General features: G+C 34.3%; 1 protein-coding gene across 2 annotated transcripts in view; it reads left to right on the top strand.

The window, feature by feature from the left end:
- Positions 1-26,251, top strand: part of DYNC2H1 (dynein cytoplasmic 2 heavy chain 1) — a 352,433-nt gene that overhangs the window by 13,768 nt on the left and 312,414 nt on the right. For both annotated transcript variants that reach the window (XM_023208014.3, XM_023208015.3), the window contains exons 12-24: positions 1,834-2,029; positions 5,401-5,496; positions 9,952-10,104; positions 10,721-10,819; positions 11,902-12,041; positions 12,127-12,355; positions 13,516-13,643; positions 17,965-18,080; positions 18,703-18,830; positions 22,874-23,023; positions 24,044-24,249; positions 25,180-25,335; positions 25,424-25,538. In XM_023208014.3, the coding sequence (XP_023063782.2) occupies positions 1,834-2,029; positions 5,401-5,496; positions 9,952-10,104; positions 10,721-10,819; positions 11,902-12,041; positions 12,127-12,355; positions 13,516-13,643; positions 17,965-18,080; positions 18,703-18,830; positions 22,874-23,023; positions 24,044-24,249; positions 25,180-25,335; positions 25,424-25,538 (1,912 nt within the window). The remainder of the gene's footprint in view (positions 1-1,833; positions 2,030-5,400; positions 5,497-9,951; positions 10,105-10,720; positions 10,820-11,901; positions 12,042-12,126; positions 12,356-13,515; positions 13,644-17,964; positions 18,081-18,702; positions 18,831-22,873; positions 23,024-24,043; positions 24,250-25,179; positions 25,336-25,423; positions 25,539-26,251) is intronic.

Genomic DNA, 26,251 nt, shown 5'->3' on the forward strand with positions numbered 1-26,251 from the left:
CCTTATTAATTCTAATGGGAATTTAAAATGGATAGTTTAAAAAAGTCAGTTTCTTTGTACCTCAGGTCCACTGTCTCCAGCATATTATTGTGGTTATTTTTAGAAAGTCGTCATGTCTTTTTAAAAGTAACTTTGTCCATAAATGAAGTTTTCATTTTCCCTATACTGCTACAAAGGATAATTAGGCCAAAAATAGTACCTCTTAAATTGAATAATTCTTTTGAAATCTAGAATTCTGGCTCTGGAGAAAAAACCGAGGAAACTGAAGGGTGTTAGGGCATAATGATTATAATTTTATGCCATTTAGTTCTTTCTCCTTCTAGTTTGAGCCTAAAACATGAGAGATACTCCAAACAAGAAAAACAAAAAACAAACAAACAAAAACCGCAGTGCTTTAGTCAGCTAATTTTGGAAAATTTGCATACTTCATCATTAGAGCTTCAGCGGAGGTCCACTAGCATGGTAGCATACCAATGGTCTGAGATCTGCTGTTAATAAGTTTGTTTAACTTTGTTCCTTCCACACAGCATTTCTCATTTGGTTTTGAACCCCCCCCCACCGTCTTTGTTTTTTCTTTTTTAGACCTCTTTTTTGTCCCATAGAATCATCAATCTGTTTTTGGACATATTTTGGGAAACGCTGGTATATACAAACTAACTTTGAAGATCAATCCTGAATAAAGGCAAAAGAGTCACCATAGTAGTTTACTGGCATGCTTTATGTGTATATAGGAAAATTTGGGCTAAATCATCATTTTAAGCCATTTTAAAGTATTCTACTTTTTATTATATTTTGTTTTATATGCTATTAAATAAGCTGAATACTTTTGTTCTTTGTTTTTGAGTAGGTTACCTTCTAATATCTGCAACTTTTCTTAATTGTGAGGGTGTTTTGAAATAATGAGGCTGGGTGTGATGGCTCATGCCTGTAATCCCAGTACTTTGGGAGGCCGAGGTGGGAGGATCACTTAAACCCAGGAGTTTGAGACCAGCCTGAGCAACATGGCGAAATCCTGTCTCTACAAAAGACAAAAAAAATTAGCTGAACATGGTGACTTGCCTGTTGTCCCAGTTACTTAGGAGACTGAGATGGGAGGAATCCTTGAGCTCAGGGAGGTCAAGGCTGTAGTGAGCCATGATCGCTTTACTGCATTCCAGACTGGGTGTTGGAGCAAGACCCTGTCTCCAAAAAAAAAAAAAAAAAAAAAAGAGGCATTATATAAACCTAATCCTAAAGGAAGGTGATGAAAGCATAATACCTGTTGCTGGACTTAGTTCAGCATTTTTGCAATCCATTCTGATTTGAGCTCCCCAAAGTAACATTTGCTATTATAGCCTTTACAAGAAACACACAAAAAGGACAATTATTAGGTAGTGAAACAAAGGGTAGAAGAATGAAACGTTTTAATATCTCTACTCCTACCATTTTGATATTGTTTATCTTTTAATAAAAGTACTAAAGATGCAAGTTATGCTGATTTTTTAAAACAATTGAAGGTATCTTTAGAAAGTGAATCAAAATTTTTTCTTTATCGTGGCTATGATGTCAATTTTGAGTTTTCGCTGAAAAGTTAAGAAATCAATTTTTCTTACTTTAAAACTGCTTGGTTGAAATATTAATGTGATGATATATTTTGGATATTGCAGTTTGTTTCCAGAATCTGACTTGTGAAATAATATATAGAAAAAACCCACAACTTAAAAGCTATAATAAAAATTTTTTTTTAACTTTGAGCTAATATTAGATGTACAGAAAAGTTGTAAAAACTATTGTGTTTATTAGTCGAAACAGTAAGAACAAGAAACTTAACAGGTTATTTATTTTGTTTTGTAGTATTGAGGCTAGTAGTCGAATTATGGAATTGGATTCTAATGATGGATCACTAAAAGTGCATTATTCAGATCGTTTGGTGATTCTTCTGAGAGAAGTTCGTCAGCTCTCTGCACTTGGCTTTGTTATTCCTGCCAAAATACAGCAAGTTGCAAACATTGCGCAGAAATTCTGCAAGCAAGCAATTATTCTTAAACAAGTATGAAATTACATTTTTTGAATACCTACCTATTTGGAGTTCATTACATTAGACTAGAATATGCTAAAGCCTTTTTTTTTCCAAGGCTAATAGAATAGCACTGCCAGCTGTGAAATTATGGTTTACTAAATGAGTCTGTTACAAAACTTGCTTTGTAACCTATAAGGAATTTATTAAATTGTTATTGTTTATTGCTTTTCACTCTAAAAAGCATTTGGAAAATAGTATGTTATTCTTCCTTCTTTTGTTTCATGTTACTTGCATAGCTTTTAAAGGACCTTCGAATTAAGGAGTCCTCTGCCTGCCTTCTAGGGGCAGAGTCATAAAGAATTATCAGGTTGATGAATGGTTTCTGTTTCTAGTCATTTTCTCAGTGACATTGCCATCATGTCACTTGCCTAAAAATCAACTATTATCGGCTCATGGTGTATCTCCATAATATGGCATACAAGGCCCTTCTTAATCATGACCCAACTAAACTGACTGGTTTTGGCCTTTACTACCTATGCACTTCCCTGTCATACTGTACCCTATGCTTCAGTAATATAAAACTTTGCTTTTATCTGAACACATCTCCATGCATTTAAATCTGTTCTCTGATTGGAAAACTCAGTGTGATTGTTTAATTTCCAATTCACAAGTCACTTTCTCTGTTGTGTCTTTCTTTAGTTGATTTTTATTCTTTGGGCAGTGTGAAAATCACTATTATAATACGTCTCATATTGTATCTGATTTTTTTCCATCTTTTCCTTGACTTGATTATTGTATTTTAGATGGCAGGAACAGTATCTTGTATATTTGGTCTTTCATTTATTCTTTTATTCAACAAAGATTCATTGAGTATCTACCCTGTCATGCATAGTGTAGTGAGGATACAAAAATGAATACATTACTGTAATAGTCAGGCACGGAATTTCTTAGCCTCTTTACTTTCGATAGTTTGGATCAATTCTTTTTTTAGGGGGCTGTGCTTTGCTTTGTATGCTTTTTATTGGCATTCTTGTCCTGCACCCAGTATATCCAATAGCATCTGCTTAGTGCTGCCAATCAAAAATATCTGTTAACATTGCCAAATGTTCCCCTGAGGTAAACTCAGCTTTGGTTGAGAATCACTGGTCTAGTGGGAGAGAGCAAACTAAACATCGAGTGCTCATTAAATATCAGACCTTGTGGTAGATGCTTTAATTATGTTATTTTTAGTTAATTCCCCATTGTACCACTTATCTAATTGGGGATCAGATGTTTAACAAAGTTTTCCCAGTGCCACATAGAGAGTAAGTTATGAAGCTGGGATTTGATATCAAGTTTCTCTGACTCTAGAGCCCATATTTGTTTCATTTCAGTATAGTGATGGACAAGTAGATCAATATTTAATGTATTATAAGTACTATATTACAGATGTTCAGGAAGTCTTGTGAAAGCATAGACGCAGGGAGTTTCAATTCTTTTCCTAGGTAGGGATAGAAGTAGTAGCAAGTAAGTCTTTTCAGAGGAATGATTGATGTGAGTCTGGAAGAGTGTACATACATTTTTCTCAAGTACACAGAGGATTGGGTGATCATTTCAGTCAGAGCAACTCCTTAAAAGCAGAGAGGCTTACTTACTTTAATATGGTAAGTAGTTAGTCTTACACAATAGGAGCTCAAAAAATGAATGGTCATAGGTATTTGTACTTACCCTGGAAGAACACCTGGGAAAATCTATTTATATATTCCTTTATTTCTGACCAGATATTTAGCTGGAATAGGGTGTACAAAGTAGAATGTTGGAGAGAGAGCAGTATGGCCAGATTGTAATAGAATATATACTATTCTATTGCTTCTGGTTTTCCTGATTGTACTTTTTCTGGGCCTATTTTGTGGTACAGAATAAGTACAGTGGGTTTTCCCCACCAAATAAAGTATATTTTTATATGTATTAGTGGAAAGAAGAGGATCTCTATAAAATTAGTTAAGAAGTATTTTTTAAGCATCTACCAAGAATTTTGCATCTGCCAATAATTTTTATTTTTTATTTTGCATCTACCAAGAATTTTTAAGCATCTGCCAAGAATTTTGTGAGGTGCTGGGGACATAAAAATTAACAGTCTCCTTGAATGCCTTAGACTTAAATGCCCAGGGTGTCCACTTGATCTTATTCCCTGAACCTCTCCTTTTTCCACCAACGCAGTTGACAGTGTCCTTCTTTGCCCACCACTGTTCTTTGTAGGATCTCTATTTATTGATTAATTCAACAAGCGTTTATTGAGCGCTTGCTGTTTGCTTGGCTCTGTTCTTAGAGCTATCATTCCAGTAGGAGAGACAGGTAACAAACACCTAAATATATAATGCAATGTTAGGCAGTGATAGTGATAAATGCCTTGAAGAAGAATAAAACAGAATAATGATATTGTGACAAAGACTGCTATTTTATACTGACTGGTCAGGTTAGGTATGCCTTGATGGAGAGGTAATGTTTGAGAAGAGACATGACATAAAGTAGGCAAAAGAACCATGCAAATGTCTAGAGGAAGACTATTCCAGGGAGAGAGAATGGCAGATGTAGAATTCTAGAAGGAAGCCTCACTTGTTAGGTGAGAATAATAGTAAAGAGGCCAGTTTGGCTCATTCTTTAGTATATTGGGAGACAATTGGAAAGTTTTGAGGTGATAGTTTTGGGATTTTGAGGTTTTATTCTCAAGCGTATTGGGAAGTCATTAGGTTTTGTGTAGGCAAGAGGTGTGATACATGTTTTAAAAAGACCACTCTGGCTGCTTTAAATAGACTAAGAGGCCATGATTGGAAGCAGAGAGACCAGTTAGGAAGTCTGTTGTGCTGGTCTTGCCGAGAGATGAGAGTGTGTGGATCGGGATGCAATTGATGGGAGTTGGGGAAAGTGGTTGGATTCAAGATATATTTTGAGAGTATAGGCAATAGGCTTTTGCTGATTTGGAATATGAGAGAAGCATTAAGGACATCTCAAAGAATTTTTGGTCTGAGACATGAATAAATTATTGTGGCATATACTAAAAAAAGAAGGAGCGGATTTGGAGAAGTGCAGGAATTAAGAATTTAGTTTTTTAGCACTTAACATGCCTCACTGAGTTCCTTCTTTCCTATGAGATTATGAACTTCTTGATTCCAGGGACAACGTTTTACAATCTATGTTTAATCAGACCTCAGGACATGATTGGCAAATTGTAGGAACTCAACACTTACTTGTTGATTGTGTATATTAATATATGAACAAATGCCCTATTATAGATGAAAAACCTATTTTGTGTTTAAATTTTAGGATTGAGAAAAGTTAATATTTTCATTCAAACAATTAAAAATCAAGAAAAATTAAAAATGAAGTTATTAATTATTACGAATTGGACTTTTACTTTGTAGGTGGCACATTTTTATAATTCTATTGATCAACAAATGATTCGAAGTCAGAGGCCGATGATGTTACAATCTGCCTTAGCATTTGAACAGATAATTAAGGTAAATGAACTTTTAATTTTATTATAATTAGATTTTACATGTGAAGTGTTTAATTCTTAATTTTCTGGTGTTCCTTTCAGCTTAACATAGCAAATGATCTAGATTTTGTTTTGCTTCCAGGGACTTCCTTCACTCTTAACAAGTAAAACTTTTTTTCCAACTGTACATTGAAGCGGTTAGAATATTTAATATATTTTGGTACTGATTTTGATCAATTGCATTGATATAGATAGAATATGATTTGCATGATGTTATATTCATTTATTCTCTGAAGTTTGAGGTCCTTATACACAAGGTTCCTTAGACGTCTTCTACCATCTCCCAATTTTGTAATGTAAGACTTAATTGCTTTTTATTTGTGGTTATTTAAATGTCTATATATAAGAAATTAGGAGGCTGGGTGCAGTGACTCACGCCTGTCATCCCAGTACTTCGGGAGGCCAAGGTGGGTGGATCATCTGACGTTAGGGGTTTGAGTGAAAACAACATGGTGAAACCCTATCTTAACTCAAAATACAAAAAAATTAGCCAGGCGTGGTGGTGGGTGCCTGTAACGCAGCTATTCGGGAGGCTGAGGTGGGTGGATCACCTGAGGTCAGGGGTTTGAGACCAGCCTGGCCAACATGGTGAAACCCGTCTCAACTAAAAAGATAAAAAAATTAGCCAGGCATGGTGGTGGGTACCTGTAATCCCAGCTATTCGGGAGGCTGAGGCAGGAGAATTGCTTGAACCCAGGAGGTGGAGGTTGCAATGGGTCGAGATCGCACCACTGCACTCCAGCCTGGGAGACAGAGTGACTCCGTCTAAAAAAAAAAAAACAAAAAAAAAAAAAAAGAGAAAAGAAATTAGGAAATCCTGTAATAGTGTTTAAACTGAATATTACTATGTGACTACTAACTTTTTGAAGTCTGTATTTTTAGTCTTCATAGACACGAAATGTTTGACAAAAATAGGCAGAAGAGGTATATGCCATTTTTTTTTTCCTGTTTGAAAGTGGATAACTAGTTGTGTCAGGGTCCACAGGACCAACCCAGGTTCTTTTATTTGCTTGGAGGATCCACAGGACTCAGTGTATGGTCATACTTATAGCAGTATTTATTACGGTGAATGCATACAAAGCAAAATTAGCAAAGAGAAAGGTGCATGATGGGGTGAAGTCCCAAGAAAACAGGTACAGACTTCTAAGAGTCCTGTCCCAGTGGAGTCACACAGGGTGTACTTATTTTTTGCAGCAAAAAATTGTAACACATGTGAAATCTTGTGTTACTGGAGAAGATCATTAGAGACTCAAAACCTAGGTTTTTATCAGGGGTGGTCACGTAGACACTTTCTGTCTAGTATGCACTGAAATTCCAAACTCCCAGAAGGAAAGCAAATATTCAGCATAAACCATATTATTCAGGTACAGTGAGCCACTCTTATCAGTTAGAGTGGTAGGAACTCTTCTGAAATCTAAGTTCCCAAATGCCAGCTAAGGGGATTCTTTTAAGCAGGTCTTTTGAATGATGGTAGTCAGACCTGCTATGTTAACTCTTTTCTGCACACTAGTTCTCAAGCTTAATAATTCTAGAATTTATATTATTCATATTATAGATGTTATTAAAAGCACTTTTTTTCTTGTTGGCAGAGATTAACGTGAATTTATAATGCAAAATTTAAAAACATAGGTAAACAAAAATAAAAAAATGTTGTATAATCATACCATCAAGAAATGACCATTTAAAAAAGTCTGGTATATATCCTTTTAAACATTTTTCTATGCATATTTTTGAAAATATATTCATATTTTTAAAAAGTATGCATAGTTTTGGAAATGGAATCACACTTTATTATTTGTTACCTTTTTTCCCCTAATGTATAGATCATTTTAGTTGTAAGCCCTTACAACTTTTTCTTCTAATAAATTCGTTTAAAATAACGTCTGTGGTATTTCTGAGGAGGAAACTTATTTTGCAAAATTGTGTTGTGAGAAGTAAATAATTATATTTAACATGTTAAATGAGACACAGTAGTGCTTATAAAACTAGGATAGGTGTAGAGAGAACATTAAGGTTCTGTGTGATGCGCTGTCTACTTACTATATTGCAGAAAATTAGACTGTAATTTATTTATTTTCCTATTTTCAAGTGATAGAACAGTAAGTGGTATATAGTAATTACTCAGTAAATACTTTGTAATTCGTCAGCTATTTATTGAGCATCTCCTATAATCCAGATACTTACTATGCTTTCATTGACCACTTCAAGTGAAGTATAGAAGCTTTTCTTCTATTTACGTTTCTTCACTCTCTCTACTTTGATATATTTGTCTTAAATATTTTCCCTATATACATTGAAACTACATCAGATGGTGTTATAATTTTTCCCCCAATCATCAAATTCGATTTAAGAAACTCGTGACAAAAAGGATAGTTTATTGTATAGTTATATTTTTTACTTATCCTAATATTCTTTTTTTTTCCTGAAGTTCTGTGCTCCTTTTGATATTTTTTTCTTTCTTTAAAGAACTAAATTCCTTTAGCCATGGTTTAAGATTAGGTGTGCTAGTGACAAATTTGCTTATCTTTCCTTTGTCTGATAATATTTTCCTGTTTTCCTTTTCAGCCATTCCTGAAAGGTATTTTAACTAGATATAAAATGCATATTTGACTTTTTTTTTTAGCACTTTAAACATTTTCCACTTCCTACTGGCATCTGTGATTTCAGCTGACAAACTGTTGTCATTCGAATTTGTATTCCTTTCTGAATAATGCATTGTTTCTCTTTGGCTCCTTTCAAGTTTTCGAAGAACCTTTGTCTTTAGTTTTCAGAAGTTTAATTATTGTCTAGGAAAGCATAGAATCTTTTTAAAGTTTATCCTATTTGGAGTTTACTCAGCTTCTTGAATCTGTAGGTTTATGTCTTTTGCCAAATTTGTTAGGCTTTCAGTTACTGTCTTTTGAATGTATTGTTTTTCTCTCTTCTTTTAGGAAGCATGTATATATATATATATATACTTAGAAAGCAGTATATGTAGATATATAAAATCCTTGGAAGCTAATATATATATTAACTCTTTTTTCTCAGAGCCTCTGTTCATTTTTCCCTTTGTGTTCTCTTTGTTGTTCAAATTAGGTAAATTCCATTGATTTGTTCTCAAATGTACTGATTATATATATCCTCTGACATCTCCACACTGCTATTGAGCCCATCCAGCCAGTTTTACATTTCTGTTATTGTATTTTTCAGTTCTATATATTCCATCTAGTTTTTTTTATAATTCTATTTTTTTACTTGAGATTTTCTGTTTTTCAGTAGTTTCAAGAGAATTTGTAATTGCCTGTTGAAGCATTTTTATGATGGCTGCCTTAAAATCCTTGTCAGATAATTCTTATATCAGATTCATTTCAGGGTTCACATCTGTTATGTTTTCTCATTCTAGTTGTGATTTTTTTTAGCTCTTGGCAACACAGGTGATTTTCCCTTATATTCTGGTCATTTTGGATATTATGATGCACTGTATAATATTTAATTTTTTTATTTTAGAAAGCAGTCTCTTTGGTGAGAGGCTTGGGTGTGTGCATGTGTTGAGTTTCCTGCTGGGCCCTATGGTATCAAAGTGGAGCATTTGTACACTGAATCATTGCAGATTAGTGGAATAGAAGTTTAGTGCTCCGTTTTACTTTACTGATACCTTGTTGTGAAAGTGAGGCACCAACTTGGAGACACCTTATTGCCTCCAAGCTGGGGTTTAAGCTCAGCTCCCTTCTGGACCCTGTTGACTTTAGGGAGGAGGAGTCGAGGAGTGGAGGGCAGATTCACACCTTTCTCTTGCTGTGAGTGGGGGTGGGAACTCAACTCCTTGTTCAGCCTCATGAATATTACCTTGGCAAGGGGATTGGAGCACTGCCTGCTTTTGCCAAGTAGGTGATGGAAGATCAACTTTCTACTTAGTCCCACTGAAATGGTAGAAAGGGGTGATTTTCTCTTTGGTGTTAAACTGCAGTAGGATGTGTATTGCTAAAGACATTTTCTGTTGTTAGTCTGCTGTTTTCCTACCCCTTTATGGGCTTCTCCTGGAGCTTTTTTTAGTCTATGCCTGTCAGTGGTTCCCAACTGGAAGCTTCTCCAGCGCCCTGTCCTGGATGTATAGGATATAATAAGGAAACCCAGGTTTGTCATGCCTTAATTCCTGAGGTTTCTAGGTTGTCTGCTTTTTTCATTCTTCCTTTCCGTCACCCTATGCGTGTTTGTTGTGTTATGTCTAGGGCTTTTCAGTTGTAAAAGGGAGAAGCTGGAAGAAATGGGCTACTCAATCTTTGCCAGACTGTCTTATCATTTATAAAGTGGAAAATTATTATGTGCTTTCTTTATTGCAGGTCAGAGTTGGGGATAATTGAACTTTTGATATAGAATATTGAAACTTTTGGAAAAAAGAAATACATATGCATACTAAAGGTTATTTATTGTACCATAGAATTCAAAAACAGGAAGTGGAGGGAAATCACAGATTACTTGGGATAATCCTAAAGAATTAGAAGGCTATATCCAAAAACTCCAAAATGCTGCTGAACGGCTTGCCACTGAAAATAGAAAACTGAGAAAATGGCACACTACATTTTGTGAAAAGGTATATTTTGTTTATAAAATTGAATAAACTATGAATGATATTATTTAAAAAGTCATTAAGATACAATTTTTAAAAACTTATTTTGGAATAATTTGAGACTTAAAGTTGCAAAAATAGTACAGAGAAATCACAATTCCCCTTTGCCCAAATTCCCTGTTGTTAACAACTTATATAACCAGAGTAGTTATCAAAACCAGGAAACAGACTGTTTTCAATTTTACAATTTTCCACTAACATTCTTTTTTTTTTTTCTAGGATACAATCTAGAATCCAATTCTGCATTTAGTTGTTGAGTCTCTGTAGCCTCCCTCTCCTCAGTCTTTTCCTTATTCTTCATGACTTTGATGAGTACTGGTCAGTTATTTTGTAGAATCTCTCTTGATTTGGGTTCGTATGATGTTTTCCCATATTAGATTGGGGCTGTCCTATTTTGGCAGGAATAGCACAGAAGTGATGTTTTGCCCTTCTCAGTAGATTGGTCAAGTGTTGATATGTCTTGTATAGATTAAGTTAAGCTTGATCACTTGTTTAAGGTGGTATCTGTCAGGTTTCTCCACTGAAAAGTTACTATTTTTCTGGCAATATTTTGAGACTAGTATGCTCTAATTTTTCATAGGTGGTTGTTCTTATGAATATTGATCTGCTTCGGCAGCAGCAGCGTTGGAAAGATGGATTACAAGAATTGAGAACTGGCTTAGCAACTGTAGAAGCGCAGGTAGAGTATGTTTTATTTTGTGTGTATACTTCAAAATATGACCTTTTCAGAATGCAAATACAATATATGAATTGCCGAGAAGTTCATAAAAGTTACCTTTAAATCTTGCTAATAAATTCCTAATAGATTTATAATTTTTGACTGAATTATATATAAAGACCATATATGAACGATCAATTTACATTTAAAAATACAAAAATAAGTTCCTGTAGTGTCTTATGGAATGCCAAATTCCTGAATTCAGAAGCTGTAGATTTTTGTCTTGGTATTTAAATATCCATCACTTGCTAGTTCTCTTTTAGGTGATTGTGACATCCGTAAAAAACAAAGTTAAGTTTAGGTAGAATCCTAATGATTGAAATAATTTTATTTCAGATTTTTTTTTCCTTTTTGGAGGTAAAATTTGAGTTCTATTCATATTTTGTTATAATAGTCGATGCATATAAAGGTGGCTAGCACAAAGCCTGCTACGTATAGATGGTGATGGAATCTTAGCAGAATATGAGTTACATGTCTCACACATTTACATGTATTTAATATTTTTCAGTTTTTATAACTTCAAGAAAAAGCAAAAGTACTAGAATTGATATATTATGGTTGTATAGAAGCAAAAATGTATGTAGATTCTTATGAGCAATCTAATATTTTAAATCTCTTATGTTTTAAAATATGTAGTAGATTTATATTATGTAAGAAGTGGGAGGGGGAGAGAAGAGCTATACTTGATGGGAATTTTTGAAAAAGGACTAAGAAGTTCATAAAATAAACCAGTATTTGTGGTACTACATCATAAAATACATAAAATAAAGTCCAAATGTAAAAGTCATTTAACATTTGCTTGCTTTTTACATTGTGATGATCTTTTAAAATACTATTTATAAGTATGAAGATTAGATTTTCATATTTGTCTCTAAATAAGCTTATACAGCGAGTGACAAAGATGTACCTGTTTTCACATATTTGAAATAAGTTGGTTTTATTTTTGTGATTATAAATGTGCATTATGTGACATGAAAGTATCAAATGAAAAATCCATTCTACTGCCTAATTTCTAAATTAAAAATGTGAATGTAACATATTAGGGATTCCAAGCAAGTGACATGCATGCATGGAAACAACACTGGAATCATCAACTGTACAAAGCTCTGGAGCATCAGTACCAGATGGGCTTAGAAGCACTTAATGAGAATTTGCCAGAAATAAATATAGATTTAACTTACAAGTAAGATGTTTTTTAAAACTCAATTTAATGTTCAATGTGTAATTTTCTAATAATTTATGTTTTAAAGTTATTTATTTACTTTTAGACAGGGACGATTACAATTCATGCCCCCTTTTGAAGAAATCCGGGCTAAATATTATAGAGAAATGAAGAGATTCATCGGCATTCCAAATCAGTTTAAGGGAGTGGGTGAGCCAGGGGACAAATCTATTTTTTCTATTATGATCGATAGAAATGCAAGTGGATTTTTGACGATTTTCAGCAAAGCAGAAGATCTGTTTAGAAGATTGTCAGCTGTTTTACACCAACATAAGGTATAGAACATGTAATGTTCCATCCTTGCATCATAAAATTATTTCTGATTGATTGAATTTACATTAAGTATACACATTAGTAGTTTATCTTGTGTGGCATAACATTAAAATACGGCAAACCATAGAGTTGGATCTGTAGATACTTATACATCCTAGATTGATACTGCAGAAGAGAAAAAAGTTATGGGAAATTTTTTTTTTTGTCTTTGATTATTTTGTGGCAATTGAGAAACTTGTTTTTTTTTGCTTTTTATTTTTTAGAATTGTTGTGTCAACTTGGCGGTTTAGGCATGGTGGCTCATGCCTGTAATCCCAGCACTTTGGGAGGCCGAGGCTAATGGGTCACTTGAGGTCAGGAGTTTGAGACCAGCCTGGCTAACATGACGAAACATCATCTTTATTAAAATACAAAAATTATCTGGGCATGGTGGCAGGCACTTGTAAACCCAAGTACCCTGGAGGCTGAAGTAGGAGAATCACTTAAACCAGGGAGGTGGAGGTTTCAGTGAGCTTAAATTGCACCACTGCACTCCAGGCTGGGTGACAGAGCAAGACTCCATCTCAAGAAAAAAGAAAAAAATTGTGTCAGTTTAGAATGTGATATGGTTCTGTTGTGTCAATTTTAATTCTTCTTCTGAAGCCCTCAAATGTTACTGAAATCAGAGTGACTTAACAGCTTATTTCTGTTTAAGTATATCATCCCAACTAACTTTAAGTATAAACTAATTGTATTTCTCATTTGTATTGATCCTAGACATATGATGCGAATTTGACCAGTTTCTTAACTGCCACTGCAATACTTCTGTGTCTTAGATTTCTAGGATGAATCTGGACACTTTCAGATTTGTAGCCTATAGTGACTCTTGGTTTTGCAGAAGTGATTCCACCTTTGAAGTTTTGTCTATATTTAATTTGAGAAGATAATCTAAATAGAGGGTTTATATAATTTTCTTTTAAAAAGTTTATGATCGCTGCATTTGTGTATTAAATCTCTTTTTTTCTGTTTATTCTTTAGGCTGTGTGGTAATGATTATATTATTTAAATTGACACTTGAATACCTCATATTTGCCTCTTTTTGTTGGTTTTACTAGTTGGATCTATTATATGTTAACGTATTGGTTCTGTGTCTTTAATAATACATTTTTCTTTCTTTAAACAGGAATGGATTGTAATTGGGCAAGTTGATATGGAAGCTCTGGTGGAAAAGCATCTTTTTACTGTACATGATTGGGAGAAAAATTTTAAAGCATTAAAAATAAAAGGGAAAGAAGTAGAACGACTTCCAAGGTATTGGAGGTTAATGTATTACTTATGTACCATAATAATTTTTTGACATGGACAGTAAGGGAGCTCTCTACTTAGTGGTATTGAAGTCAGATCAGCTTCTTGCCTCCTCTAGATCTCAGCTATAACACTTGAGTATCATCTAGGCAGGGCATTACAGAGAATAAAACAAGTTTTCCTTCTAGAAGCTCTGCTGGCTGAGACCTATTAGGTAGAATAGACTGAAGAAAGAGGCTTTTATCTTGATCTGGTATGAGGAGCTATGTTTGATATGCATTGGCACAATCTGAGTTTGGTTAGAAGCTACTGATGAGAGCATACCAGAGAATATAAAGCTAGTGACATTTCACTCTGCTTTTGTATTGCTCTGCTTCCTTTCAAGATGCACAACATAGTGCTGCATTTAGATATTGCCCTAAATGTGGATAAAAGCCTCTAAGGGGCAACTCAGATACTTGAGAATATAGCCTCCTTGGATCTGAAATACTCACCACCAGAACCACTCTTAGCAATAAGTTCCATGAAAGGCCTTGTGTAATCATGCGTATATCACCTATAAAGGATAATATCACTTTTATTAATTTATGTTTTCATTCTTTCGATAAATACTTAGTGTTTATAAAATGCAAAACTTTGTGCTTTAGGAGTACAAAGAGGAAGAAGACAGAGGACCTGAGATGAATTGCTTGTTCTCTGGTAGTGGAATAAGACAAATATATTTGATGATTAATTCAAGTACACATAGGGGTTAAGTAAGTGGGCTCTGGAGTTAGGTAGCTGTTACCAGCTGCATGACTGACAGTCATTGAAATTGTGAACCTAAATTTCTTTAGCTTTAAAATATTAGCAACAATAGTTATTAATCTCATAGTGTTTTGAGGATTGAGTAATTTCCATATAAGTAACTGGCACAGGGTATGTTTTCAATAAATGTGAGTTACTTTTAATTGTTATTAATATCAGATGGAATAGTCTATATTCCATATTAGGACTGAACTAAAATTATGGGGATTCAGAGGATGATGACATCCCCTCTGTCTGGGGCAAAATCAAGGAAAATCTTTGTTAGGATGGTAACACTTGAACTAGGATTTTGACAGGTGCAAATGAAAATGGGAGGGTAAAAAACAACCTCTTAGCAAAAGGAATTGTGTGCTGAAAATATGAAGTTGGTTAAATGAAAATTGTATTAGAGTTAATGTTTTATTAGGAACTAGAGGGAGATGATCCTGGAAAGGTATAGATAAGGTACACAAAATAGAGAATTTGGATTTTATTCATTTTGGGATGATTAGCTTTTAAAGAGTTTTAAACAGGAGTGTGTCAGTACCAAAGCTGTTCATTAGGAAATTTAATCTGGAAACATAGATACATGGTGGGATAAAGAGATCCTGGAGGCAGACCAGCTAGTCTGTCAGTCTTCCAGAAGACCAGTAATAATAATGATAATAATAATTATTATTTGAGACAGAGTCTTGCTGTGTCACCCAGGCTGGAGTGTAGTGTCATGATACTTGCTCACTGCAACCTCCGCCTCTTGGGTTTAAGTGATTCCCCTGCCTCAGCCTCTCGAGTAGCTGGGACTACAGGTGCATGCCACCACGCCCGGCTAATTTTTTGTATTTTTAGTAGAGGCAGGGTTTCATTATGTTGGCCAGGCTGGTCTCCAATTCTTGACCTCAGGTGATCTGCCCACCTTGGCCTCCCAAAGTGCTGGGCTTACAGGCATGAACCATCACAACCGGCCATAATAATTAATTGAATTACCTTAGTGGATCTCAAAATGAGGAGGAGGAAATAGTATGAGGAATTAAGAAGTCTTATTTATTGGAGGAAGATGAGGGAGTAGGAATGGGAAGAGACAAATGACTTGAGGGTTTGAGCATGGGTGATTTGGATACTGGTAGTACCATTAACATTAGTTTAAAGTAAGGAAAACATAGTGCTTTTGTAGTGCTTGCACATGGGGTTTTTCTTCTATATTGGATCTTGCTTTTGATCCCAGTCTTGACCATCTTCTTTAACTTAATGCTGTCACCTGACTGCATAAGAACCTCTACTGCTACCTGTACTATTTTTTTGTCCCTTACTTTAGATAGCTTTCCTATTTATGATCCTTACCAAAAGAAAACAAAAAACAAAAAACAAAAACAACAACGCCTTTCCCACACTGTATTTTTCATTTTGCCATTTCTTGCTAACAAACTAACATGTATTCATCTAAGTGAATACACACATATGCACATACAGACACATTTTATTGGTACTTTTTGGAAATATGCTGTAAGATTAGAAAAGCTGTATTATTATGATATGTTTTAGATAGTATCATAAGAATATAATTTTTGAATATGCATCTTTGATATATGAGTCATCTTCCATTGCTATCTATGGCTGAACAGAATCTCAGTTTCATATTGTGAATATTTTCAAATGAAAGATGAATGTTAGCCTTGTCCACAGCATTCTGTAGTGAGTAAAACTTCTTTGCTATAATTATATAACTTTATGTTAATTCATTAGCAAAATACAGTATAGTATAATCTTTTAGGTTTTCCAAAATCACGTATCTTCATGTATCAAATATCGGAAATCATGACTCTTTATGTGTCAGGATTTCAGATATTTTATAACTCCATGTGTCAAGAAAATTAGCTGTTATATATAGCTTTTGGTTGTTAAGAACTGTAGTTTAAACTTCTCCAGCTAGTAGGTAATTGAGAATAAATAAGTAAAACTTTAAGAGAAAATTATATTTTAAAATAAAATGGTACGTAATTAAAACATATAATTTGCCTCTTAAGGATCTCACCTGGCTCTATGCTTTAAGAAAGGCAAATAGCTTTCCGAATAATCTTTTTGACCAAAGTTTTCAGATTTGTTTTAACTCTGTATAATTGAAGATAAATATGAGACTTTCCTCAGATGAGTGAGTCTGGTTCAGCTTCTCTTTGCTTAGAATGTTACAATTTGCATTGGGGTGCAATGGAAATAATTACTTGTTTAAAACTTTATCCTTGTTTTCTGATTATTAAAATAGTACATTTGTTTTATAACTTGTTTTAAATATAGTAAACTGCAGAGACAATTCCTGTTAATATTTGATGTTTTGGACATATTAGTACATACACTTATAAAATGTAGATTCTATTATATCCTGCTGTTTGTTTGTTTTTTTTGAGACTGAGTCCTGCTCTGTTGCCCATGCTGGAGCGCAGTGGTATGATCTCGGCTTACTACAACCTCTGCCTCCCGGGTTTAAGCGATTCTCCTGCCTGAGCCTCCTGAGTAGCTGGGACTACAGGCGTGCACCACCATGCCTGACTAACTTTTATATTTTTAGTAGAGACAGGGGTCTCACCATGTGGGCCAGGCTGGTGTTGAACTCCTGACCTCAGGTGATCCGTCTGCTTTGGCCTCCCAAAGTGCTAGGATTACAGACCACCACGCCTGGCCTATCCTGCTATTTTTATGGAATACTATTTCATTGATATTTTGCAATGTTATTATCTGTACGTCAAAAATGTGATTTTTAATTATATGTATATATAAAAATTTATTTTGCCATTTCTATGTTTACCTTGTTTCAAACTTTTCACTATTATAGTTAGTGCTTTCATGAAAATACTTGTGTATAAATCTTGGAGTCTGCCTTGAAATTTTTCTTAGGATAAATTCTAAAGGTAGAGTTGTTAAGACAAAGGATATGCCAATATAAAATTATTTGACATATACATTGCTCTTTACAAAGATTGCATTGTTTTATATTCTAACAGTTCTGGGAATTCTGTTTGCCCACACGATTGAAGATTCAAAGTAACCATTCATTACATTTTTTTCAGTTTGTTAAGTGTACAATGGTGTCTCGTCGTTTTATTGTTTTAGTATTTTAACAGTCTAAATTTACTTTCTATCTATATTTAATTTTGCCTTGTTTTTATTGTTTGCATTTTGGCTGCAGGATAATAAATTTATTTTATAAATATTTAAATAGGTGTATTACATGCTGTGACAAGAGGGACTCATTAATATTTAAATATATTCTTTTGATACTTTAGTAATTCATAATGTACCACCTTTTTTTGAAGCTGATATGCTGGATGATTAAACTTGTAGTATTGTAACAAAATCACTGTTCAGTGAAAAACTTCAAAATAGTATGTGTAAGGCATTTTTGCTAAATTTAATCTAAATGTGCTTAAAGATCACTGTGTTACTATTGACATACCTTTTTAAGTGTATTACACAAAATCGTTATTATATGAGACTCTTTTCCTCTAGTTAGTCTTTTCTATGTCAAAATATGTCCATTGACATTTTTCAGTGCTGTCAAGGTAGATTGTTTAAATATTAACTGCAACCCTGTGAAGACTGTGATTGATGATCTCATCCAGAAGTTATTTGATCTGCTTGTTCTTTCTTTGAGGAAGTCCATACAGGGTAAAGACACATTTTAATTTTTATTTTTACTTAATTTGATATGTAGAAGCATGTACTTTGAGAGTTATAAAATGTGAATTTCAATGATCATTAAAAACCAAAACTGAACTAATTTAAAAAAGGCGGGAAAAGTCCATATTCAATCTTGAAGAAGTCTAAAATGAAGGCATCTTTATTATTTGCAGTCTGAGCTAGTATCAGATTGTTGCATATGTAATTGAGAAAGATAGGTAATTCTGGTATAATGGATTTCTGCTTATCTCCTCAAATGACAAAGTATTTTTCAAAATACCACAGTTTCTTCTTCTTCCTTTAAACTGAGATGTTTTAGTATGTTATATAAAAGATGAAATATGTTCAGTAAAACTTACTAAAAATGAGTGCATTTCAAGCTTTTCTTAACATTTTTAAACACAACGCAAAGCGACTAAACTTTCATGGGAAGAAATTTCTTTGCTTATTCCACATCTTGAAATTTTATTTTATGAAAGCAAATGATAATTTAGAACTTATTGTATTCCATATACTGATTACTTCTACCACCCCTTGATTTAGAAATTATGTAATTTAGTATTTTTGATGGTAATAATTACATTTCTTGTATTTCAATGTTACCACTCAGCTCATTTACATGAAATTGATACATTCATTACTGAGGCTATGGAAGTCTTAACAATTATGCCCCAGTCTGTGGAAGAAATTGGTGATGCAAATCTACGATATAGTAAGTTACAAGAACGGAAGCCAGAGGTGAGAATCACAAAGTAATATTATTATTACTTTCTTTTTTTTTTGAGTTGCAACCTACAGTTATAACTCTAAAGGTAATAGAGTGGATTATTTAAGTTTATTCTTACTCTAACATGCCACATCATAAAACAGACTGCAAATATATCTAAAAATAATACTAAGTGTTACTGTTACTGTTTCATTACACTAATAGTGCATCAAAGTCTATTTATTTATTTACTTACATATTTATTTTGAGATGGAGTCTTGCTCTGTCACCCAGGCTGGAGGGCAGTGGTGCGATCTTGGCTCACTGCAACCTCCACCTCCTGGGTTCAAGCGATTCTCTTGCCTCAGCCTCCCGAGTAGCTGGGACTGCAGGCACATGCCAACATGCCCGGCTAATTTTTGTATTTTTAGTAGAGGCGGGGTTTCACTGTGTTGGCCAGGCTAGTCTCGAACTCCTGAGACCTCAAGATATGCCTGCCTTGGCCTCCCAAAGTGCTGGGATTACAGGTGTGAGCCACTGCACCTGGCCTTATTATTACTTTTTACTGCATGGAAGATGTTTAAATTAGGTAATTATATGTCATTGTTTACAAATATATAATCTCAACATTATAAGGAGGTCCATAATAATCTGGCTCAACTGGTTAGCTCACGATTAGACTCTTGGCTGGGCATGGTAGCTCACGCCTGTAATCCCAGCACTTTGGGAGGCTGAGGAAGGCAGATCACGGGGTCAGGAGTTCAAGACCAGCCTGACCAACATGGTCAAATCCCGTATCTATTAAAAATACAAAACTTAGCCGGGTGTGTGGTGGGTGCCTGTAATCCCAGCTACTCAGGAGGCTGAGGCAGGAGAATCTCTTGAACCAGAGAGGCGGAGGTTGCAGTGAGCTGAGATCACGCCACTGCCCTCCAGCCTGGATGACCAAGCAAGACTCCGTCTCAAAATAAATATGTAAGTAAATAAATAAATAGACTTTGATGCACTATTGGTGTAATGAAACTGTAACAGTAACACTTAGTATTGTTTTTAGATATATTTGCAGTCTGTTTTATGATGTGGCATGTTAGAGTAAGAGTAAACTTAAATAATTCACACTATTTCCTTTAGAGTTATAACTGTAGGTTGCAAAAGTATGAAGTTAAGAGCTAAACTAGGAGTACACATACACACTTGCATATATAATGGAAGAGCTCATAATTAAATACAAAGGAGAATGGTAAAGATTCCTAGAAAACTATCCAGAAGGTTAGAGCCCAGAATAGACAAGCCAAAGTTTTATAACATTATAGAGGATTTTAGTTATGTTTGGAGCAAGAAAGAGAAATAATTCAAATTAGTATACAAACTTATGTGCCCCCACCGTGTGATAGACTTAAAATTATAAAGAGGGTTTCAAGGTGAATAAAATACCACCCCAATGGAAAGAATTACAGACTTTTGTGTGATAGACTTAAAGGTAGTAAAGAGGATTTACAGGTGAATAAAATAATGTATCTGTCTTGTAGAAGGAATTAGCTAAAATAGGAATGGTTATGAGCTGTGGCGGTTAGCAGAGGCATTTGACTGTTATGTATGGATCACCATACTAGGTATACTAGGAGTTGGGGATGCAGCTGTGAACATATTCTGTTCTCATGGAACATATGTGTATGTGTATGTATATGTGTGTGTGTGTGTGAGAGAGAGAGAGAGAGAGCAAAAGAGAGGATTTTGAGAGAGAGGAGAGAAGTGAGGATGAGTATGCTCAACTAGGGGATATTACTTAGCGTTGGTGATCATGGGAGATCTTCTCAGAGAGATGACATTTGAGCTGAGACCTGACAGATAAGAAAGAGCCAACCATTCTGAGATTTGGGGACAGATCATTCCAAAAAAGAATGAATAGCATGCACAAAGATCTTAAGGTAGAGAAGGAGCTTGGGATACTTAAGGAACAGAGAGATGTAAACATCAAGAAAGTTAATTATTAAGAGAGCATAGTACTCAAGGAAGAGAATGAATCGTATGAGGTGCAATTGGAAAGAGGCAAGTCCAGATTACGAAGATACTTTTAGACAATTATAAGAAGTTTGTATTTTATTCTGAGTGTAATAAGGAAGTCTTTAGAGGGCTTTAAGTGGGGGAGTGACAGAATGTCTCTGACATTTTGAAGTGATGACTTTAGCTGCTCTGTGGAAAATGAATAGGAGGGAGACAATAGTGGTGGCCAGGCCAGTTAGTAGGACATTACAATATGATAAGACAAGAGATGATGGAAACTTGTATCATGTAGTAGTAGTGGAGATGGAATTGGAGAGATTGATGATGTATGGGGGTGGGGGTGGTTAGAGAAAGACAAATCAAAATGTCTCCTAGGGTTTTGGCTTGAGGAACTGGGAAAGTATTGGTGCCGTTTCCTGAAATAAGGATGACTAGAGAAGCAACTGGAGTTTGGAAGTGGTGGAGATTAAGTTGTCTGGTAGAAATTGAATGAGGAATGTGGAACCTAGAGTAAAGGTAACGACTACAAATACAAATTTTGAAGTATTCTTTAGATACATGATATTTAAGCCTGGGGATTGGCTTAGACCAACTGGTAGATAACAAACACAGTGTGTAAGCCCAGGCTTGAACTTTGCAAAATTTAGACTTCAAGCATAGGAGGAGGAGCAAAGGAGATGAATGGAGTGGGAGGAAAGACAAGAGTTTGTAGTGTCACAAAAGCTAAGAGGAGAAATTGATGTTGTTTGCCGGGAACAGCAAGCAATTAGGTATTATAAGAGGTAGTACGTCGCATGAGATAATAAAAGATAATAAAAGTACCTATAAGAGGTAGGAAGTGGCATGAGCTAATAAAAGAACTAGGCAGAGTATTCGTGTGAGCCATATCAAAGACCTTAGAATTTCATATTCTGTGGGCATTGGGGAGCTGTTGCCGGGTTTTATATAGCAAGGTATTATATAATTCTCTTTTGGTATGTCTGCTTGTTGGTATGTGGATTTGAGGGGTAGGACTGGAGGTAGGTAGACTAGGAAACTATTGTGATATGTTTTACAGGCTAACTGGAGTTCCGTTCACGTGTAGAAACTTAAAATCCTGAGGTGGTCCAATCATAGTTCACTGCAGCCTCGAACTCCTGAGTTCAAGCAGTCTTCCCTCTTCATCTTCCTCAGTAGCTAGGAGTACAGATGTGCACCACCATGCCCAGTTAATTTTTAAATATGTTTCTTTAGACATGCGTTCTCACCATGTTGCCTAGGTTAGTCTTAATCCCCTCACCTCGGCCTCCCAAAGTGCTAGGATTACAAGTGTGAGCCGCCAGGCCTGCCCAATTGAGTTATCTTTGAGTTTCCTTTGTTGTCTGTTTTATTATATATGCATAGTGATATTTAAAAATGTTTAAATGGATTTTATTGCTTTATTGAATAGTAAAAGTACAGATATTAATTATCGAATACTGTTGTTTTACAGAGTTTTAAAAGCCTTAGAGGCAATTTCAGCAGTTTAGCACCCATTGACCTACACCCAAACTGTTTAACAAACTGTTAGCTATATACAACTAAGGACACTTCAGTTAAAAACCCCGAATGTAGGAGCTTAATTTCACTTCTTTAGCTGTCTGTTTCTTAAGTACCTTTTTTTCATGACTTTCCTTCTCTATTAAGTAGGATAATTTAGTTAACTTATGCTCTTAGATAATCACTAATTTTAGCTCCTTTAGAAACCTCCTTTGCATTTTCTTGTGAATGGAACATTTATAATAAGAACTTTACTTTGATAAACTGTAGTATTATCTTTATGGATTTCACTTAGTCTCATATTACTACTTTATCTTTTTTAACCTCTGATGTTAGAGTGCCTTGGTTGAATTTGTATATAGTAAAAAATAACCATCGGAGTTTATATCCAGGAATTTTCCACCAAATCAGAATATATATAGGAATTTAACAAATTGTTTAAATGCAAAAATCTTAATTTAAAAAATAAAGTCATGAAACAAAAATTAAAATAAATGAAATCTTAAGAGATTTGATAAAATAGGTTGTTATTCACTTTTTTTTTAACCTTTAGATTTTGCCCTTATTTCAAGAAGCAGAAGACAAAAACAGACTTCTACGAACTGTGGCTGGTGGAGGTTTAGAAACAATTAGTAATTTGAAAGCTAAGTGGGATAAATTTGAGTTAATGATGGAAAGTCACCAACTTATGATTAAAGACCAGGTTAGAACTTTTAGTTATTTATTAAAATGGGAACTTTTTTCTCACTTAAGCTTTCTTGCTTATCTTTTATTCCTTTATAACCCAGGTTTATAATAATTTAATGTGGCTGTTGAAATTGACCTCCCTGACTACTTTTAAAGTAAAATGCTTTATATAAATGATGATTGTTTCACATGGTTTTTCTTTACTTCCTATCATACCAAGAGGAAACCAATGTCTTTGAAATGTAGCATTATTTGTAGTCTTATGGATGAATTTACTGCTTACCTACTATGTATGACTTAAGTTTATTTCTGAAACTCATGTTTTCTTTAATTACTAAATTTATTAGGATATCAGTTTAACTACTCTAATGGAGACCCCAAAAATTGTAGCTTATGTTTCTCTCTCACATTAGACTATAAGCTGCTATGGTGCCTCTGCTCTGTAACTTTGTCCGAGTCCCAGGTTTTGTCAATCATATTTGTCTATTATCTCCAGCATATTGTCCAGGATGGGTTATTACCACATTCAGTTGATACCTAGTAGGGTCGGGAGAAAGGGAAAGAGAAAAGGGCACCATCTGTCTTTTAAGGACACAACCTGCAAGTTGCACATATCTACTGCACTCATTTTATTGACCAGAAGTTAGCCTTAGGGCCCATTCTTTAGCTGCATGGGAGACTGGGCAATGCCTTCCTTAATTTAGCCTTCCTTAATACTTGGGTAGAACAATCAGCAGTCATCAAACAAACATTTTTAAATTATCTCACCTTTGTCGTTAGTTGTACTAGGTGTAGTTAATCACATGAATGATTTTTAAATGATGTTATTTGAATGTTATCTCTTGTTATTATAAATTCATGGTCTAATTTATATCTTTGAATTATTTTATTGAACTTGGAATTAATAATTAAAATACCATCCTTTGAAAAGTTGACATTGGTCATTGATACTTTTTCACTTTTAAATAGAAAATAGTGTGAACCCAAAATGAGATTTTACTCTGCATTAAATTATTTAAACTTTATTGGCTTATAGATTGAAGTGATGAAAGGAAATGTGAAATCACGTCTTCAGATCTATTATCAAGAACTGGAAAAATTTAAAGCTCGTTGGGACCAACTAAAGCCTGGTGATGATGTTATTGAAACTGGCCAACATAATACTCTTGATAAAAGTGCAAAGTTAATAAAAGAGAAAAAAATTGAGTTTGACGAGCTTGAAGTCACAAGAAAAAAGCTGGTGTATGTTTTTTCTTTAAAATTGGTACTGCTCATTTTGAAAAAACAATTTATATATCAAGCTAGTAATTTTCTTATGTCTGTTATCTTGATGCCTTTCCTCATAAACTTCATCACTTTTTAAAATACAAATAATAAGCATTCATGTACTGTTGTCTTAGGAATCATGGTTGTGTTACATAAGGATATTAAGAGAAAGCAAATTTCAAGAAAGGCCTAGAAGATAAATTTACCTAGAAGTTATATCAGGGGGTTGGAATTGTCACTTTCTTTGAACTTATCCTATTTAAAAATGAAATATATATAATTTTCAGAAAAATTACTTTTAATGCCTCTGAGAGAAAAATAAATCTAGCATAATAAGTAATAATAAAAGACTTCAAAGAAAAAAATGAGTTGTTGGCTTATAATAATATAAAGTATTAAATTTGAGCACTGCTTTAGGTTCTATTTAAGCAGATGCTTTCATAAGTGAGTAGAGTGAATCAGTTTTATTACCATAATTACTAAATGGCATTATACTGACTAGATGAAGGATCTCTTATATCTAGAATCTTGCCCTTTCAACTGAGAAGAGTATTCTTTTCCCAAATTAATCTGTAGATTTACACAATCTTGAATATTTACATATATAAAATATGTAGTACGTACATATAAATCTCTCTATATTACCAACTCAATTTTGACTTCTTTGGATAAAATGTATATTAATGAATTTATAGAGTTCATATATGAGTAGGTAAAGTAAAATTCTCATATTAGATAGGTAGTTTCCTCATGTTCTTTATTGTAGTTTCTTATTGTATGTCTATTAAACATACACACGTGTGTATATACACACATACAAGGATTGGAGTTAAATAACTTAATGGTACTTAACAGTATCAATATTTCTGTTTTTAAAATTTAATATTCCAATATTTGTTTCTATAGTGATGATTGCCATCATTTTAGACTAGAAGAGCCTAATTTCTCCCTGGCAAGTAGCATCTCTAAAGATATTGAGAGCTGTGCACAAATTTGGGCCTTTTATGAAGAGTTTCAACAAGGATTTCAGGAAATGGCCAATGAAGACTGGATCACTTTTCGGTTTGATTCAAAAACAATATTTAGACTAATAATTTGGTTGTTTTATTTTTGGATGTAAACTTTGCAATGTGTTTTTGGTATTTTATAGGACTAAGACATACTTGTTTGAGGAATTTTTGATGAACTGGCATGACAGGTTAAGGAAAGTTGAAGAACATTCAGTGATGACAGTGAAATTACAATCAGAGGTTGACAAATATAAAGTAAGATTGTTTTACTTATTTTGCTAGTTAAAACAATGTTTGGAGCTTTTGTCTTTTTCTTATGTAGTGACTGAACTATATAATTTTACTTTATATGTTTTTCAATTAAATTATCCCATTTCATGAAGAAAATAGGAAATACAGAGTAAATCACAGAAATTATTGATATTTCGGGCGGGTGCAGTGGCTCACGCCTGTAATCCCAGCATTTTGGGAGGCCGAGGATGGTGGATCCTGAGGTCAGGAGATCGAGACCATCCTGTGAATGGTGAAACCCCGTCTCCACTAAAAATACAAACAATTAGCCGGGTGTGGTGGTGGACACCTGTAGTCCCAGCTACTTGGGAGGCTGAAGCAGGAGAATGCATGAACCTGGGAGGCAGAGCTTGCAGTGAGCCGAGATGGCGCCACTGCACTCCAGCCTGGGCGACAGAGCAAGACTCCGTCTCAAAAAGAAAAAAAAAAGAAATTATTGATATTTCTACTATCAATGAGAAAGAAGTTATAAGAAATTTATGTTAAAGTTAAAAAACAGAGTGTTTATACATTCCAATCCATCATGGGTCCTATCCTATAATAATAAAAATAGAGATAGTCTATGTCATGTTTTAAAATGTATTAAACTACAAAGGGTAATTTGTGTGTATCCATAGCAACATTGAATCAAAAGCTTTATACAATTCTGTTTAAGAATATGATTTTAAGATTATTAA

Source organism: Piliocolobus tephrosceles, chromosome 13 (genome assembly GCF_002776525.5).
Source record: "Piliocolobus tephrosceles isolate RC106 chromosome 13, ASM277652v3, whole genome shotgun sequence".
NCBI lineage: Eukaryota > Metazoa > Chordata > Mammalia > Primates > Cercopithecidae > Piliocolobus > Piliocolobus tephrosceles.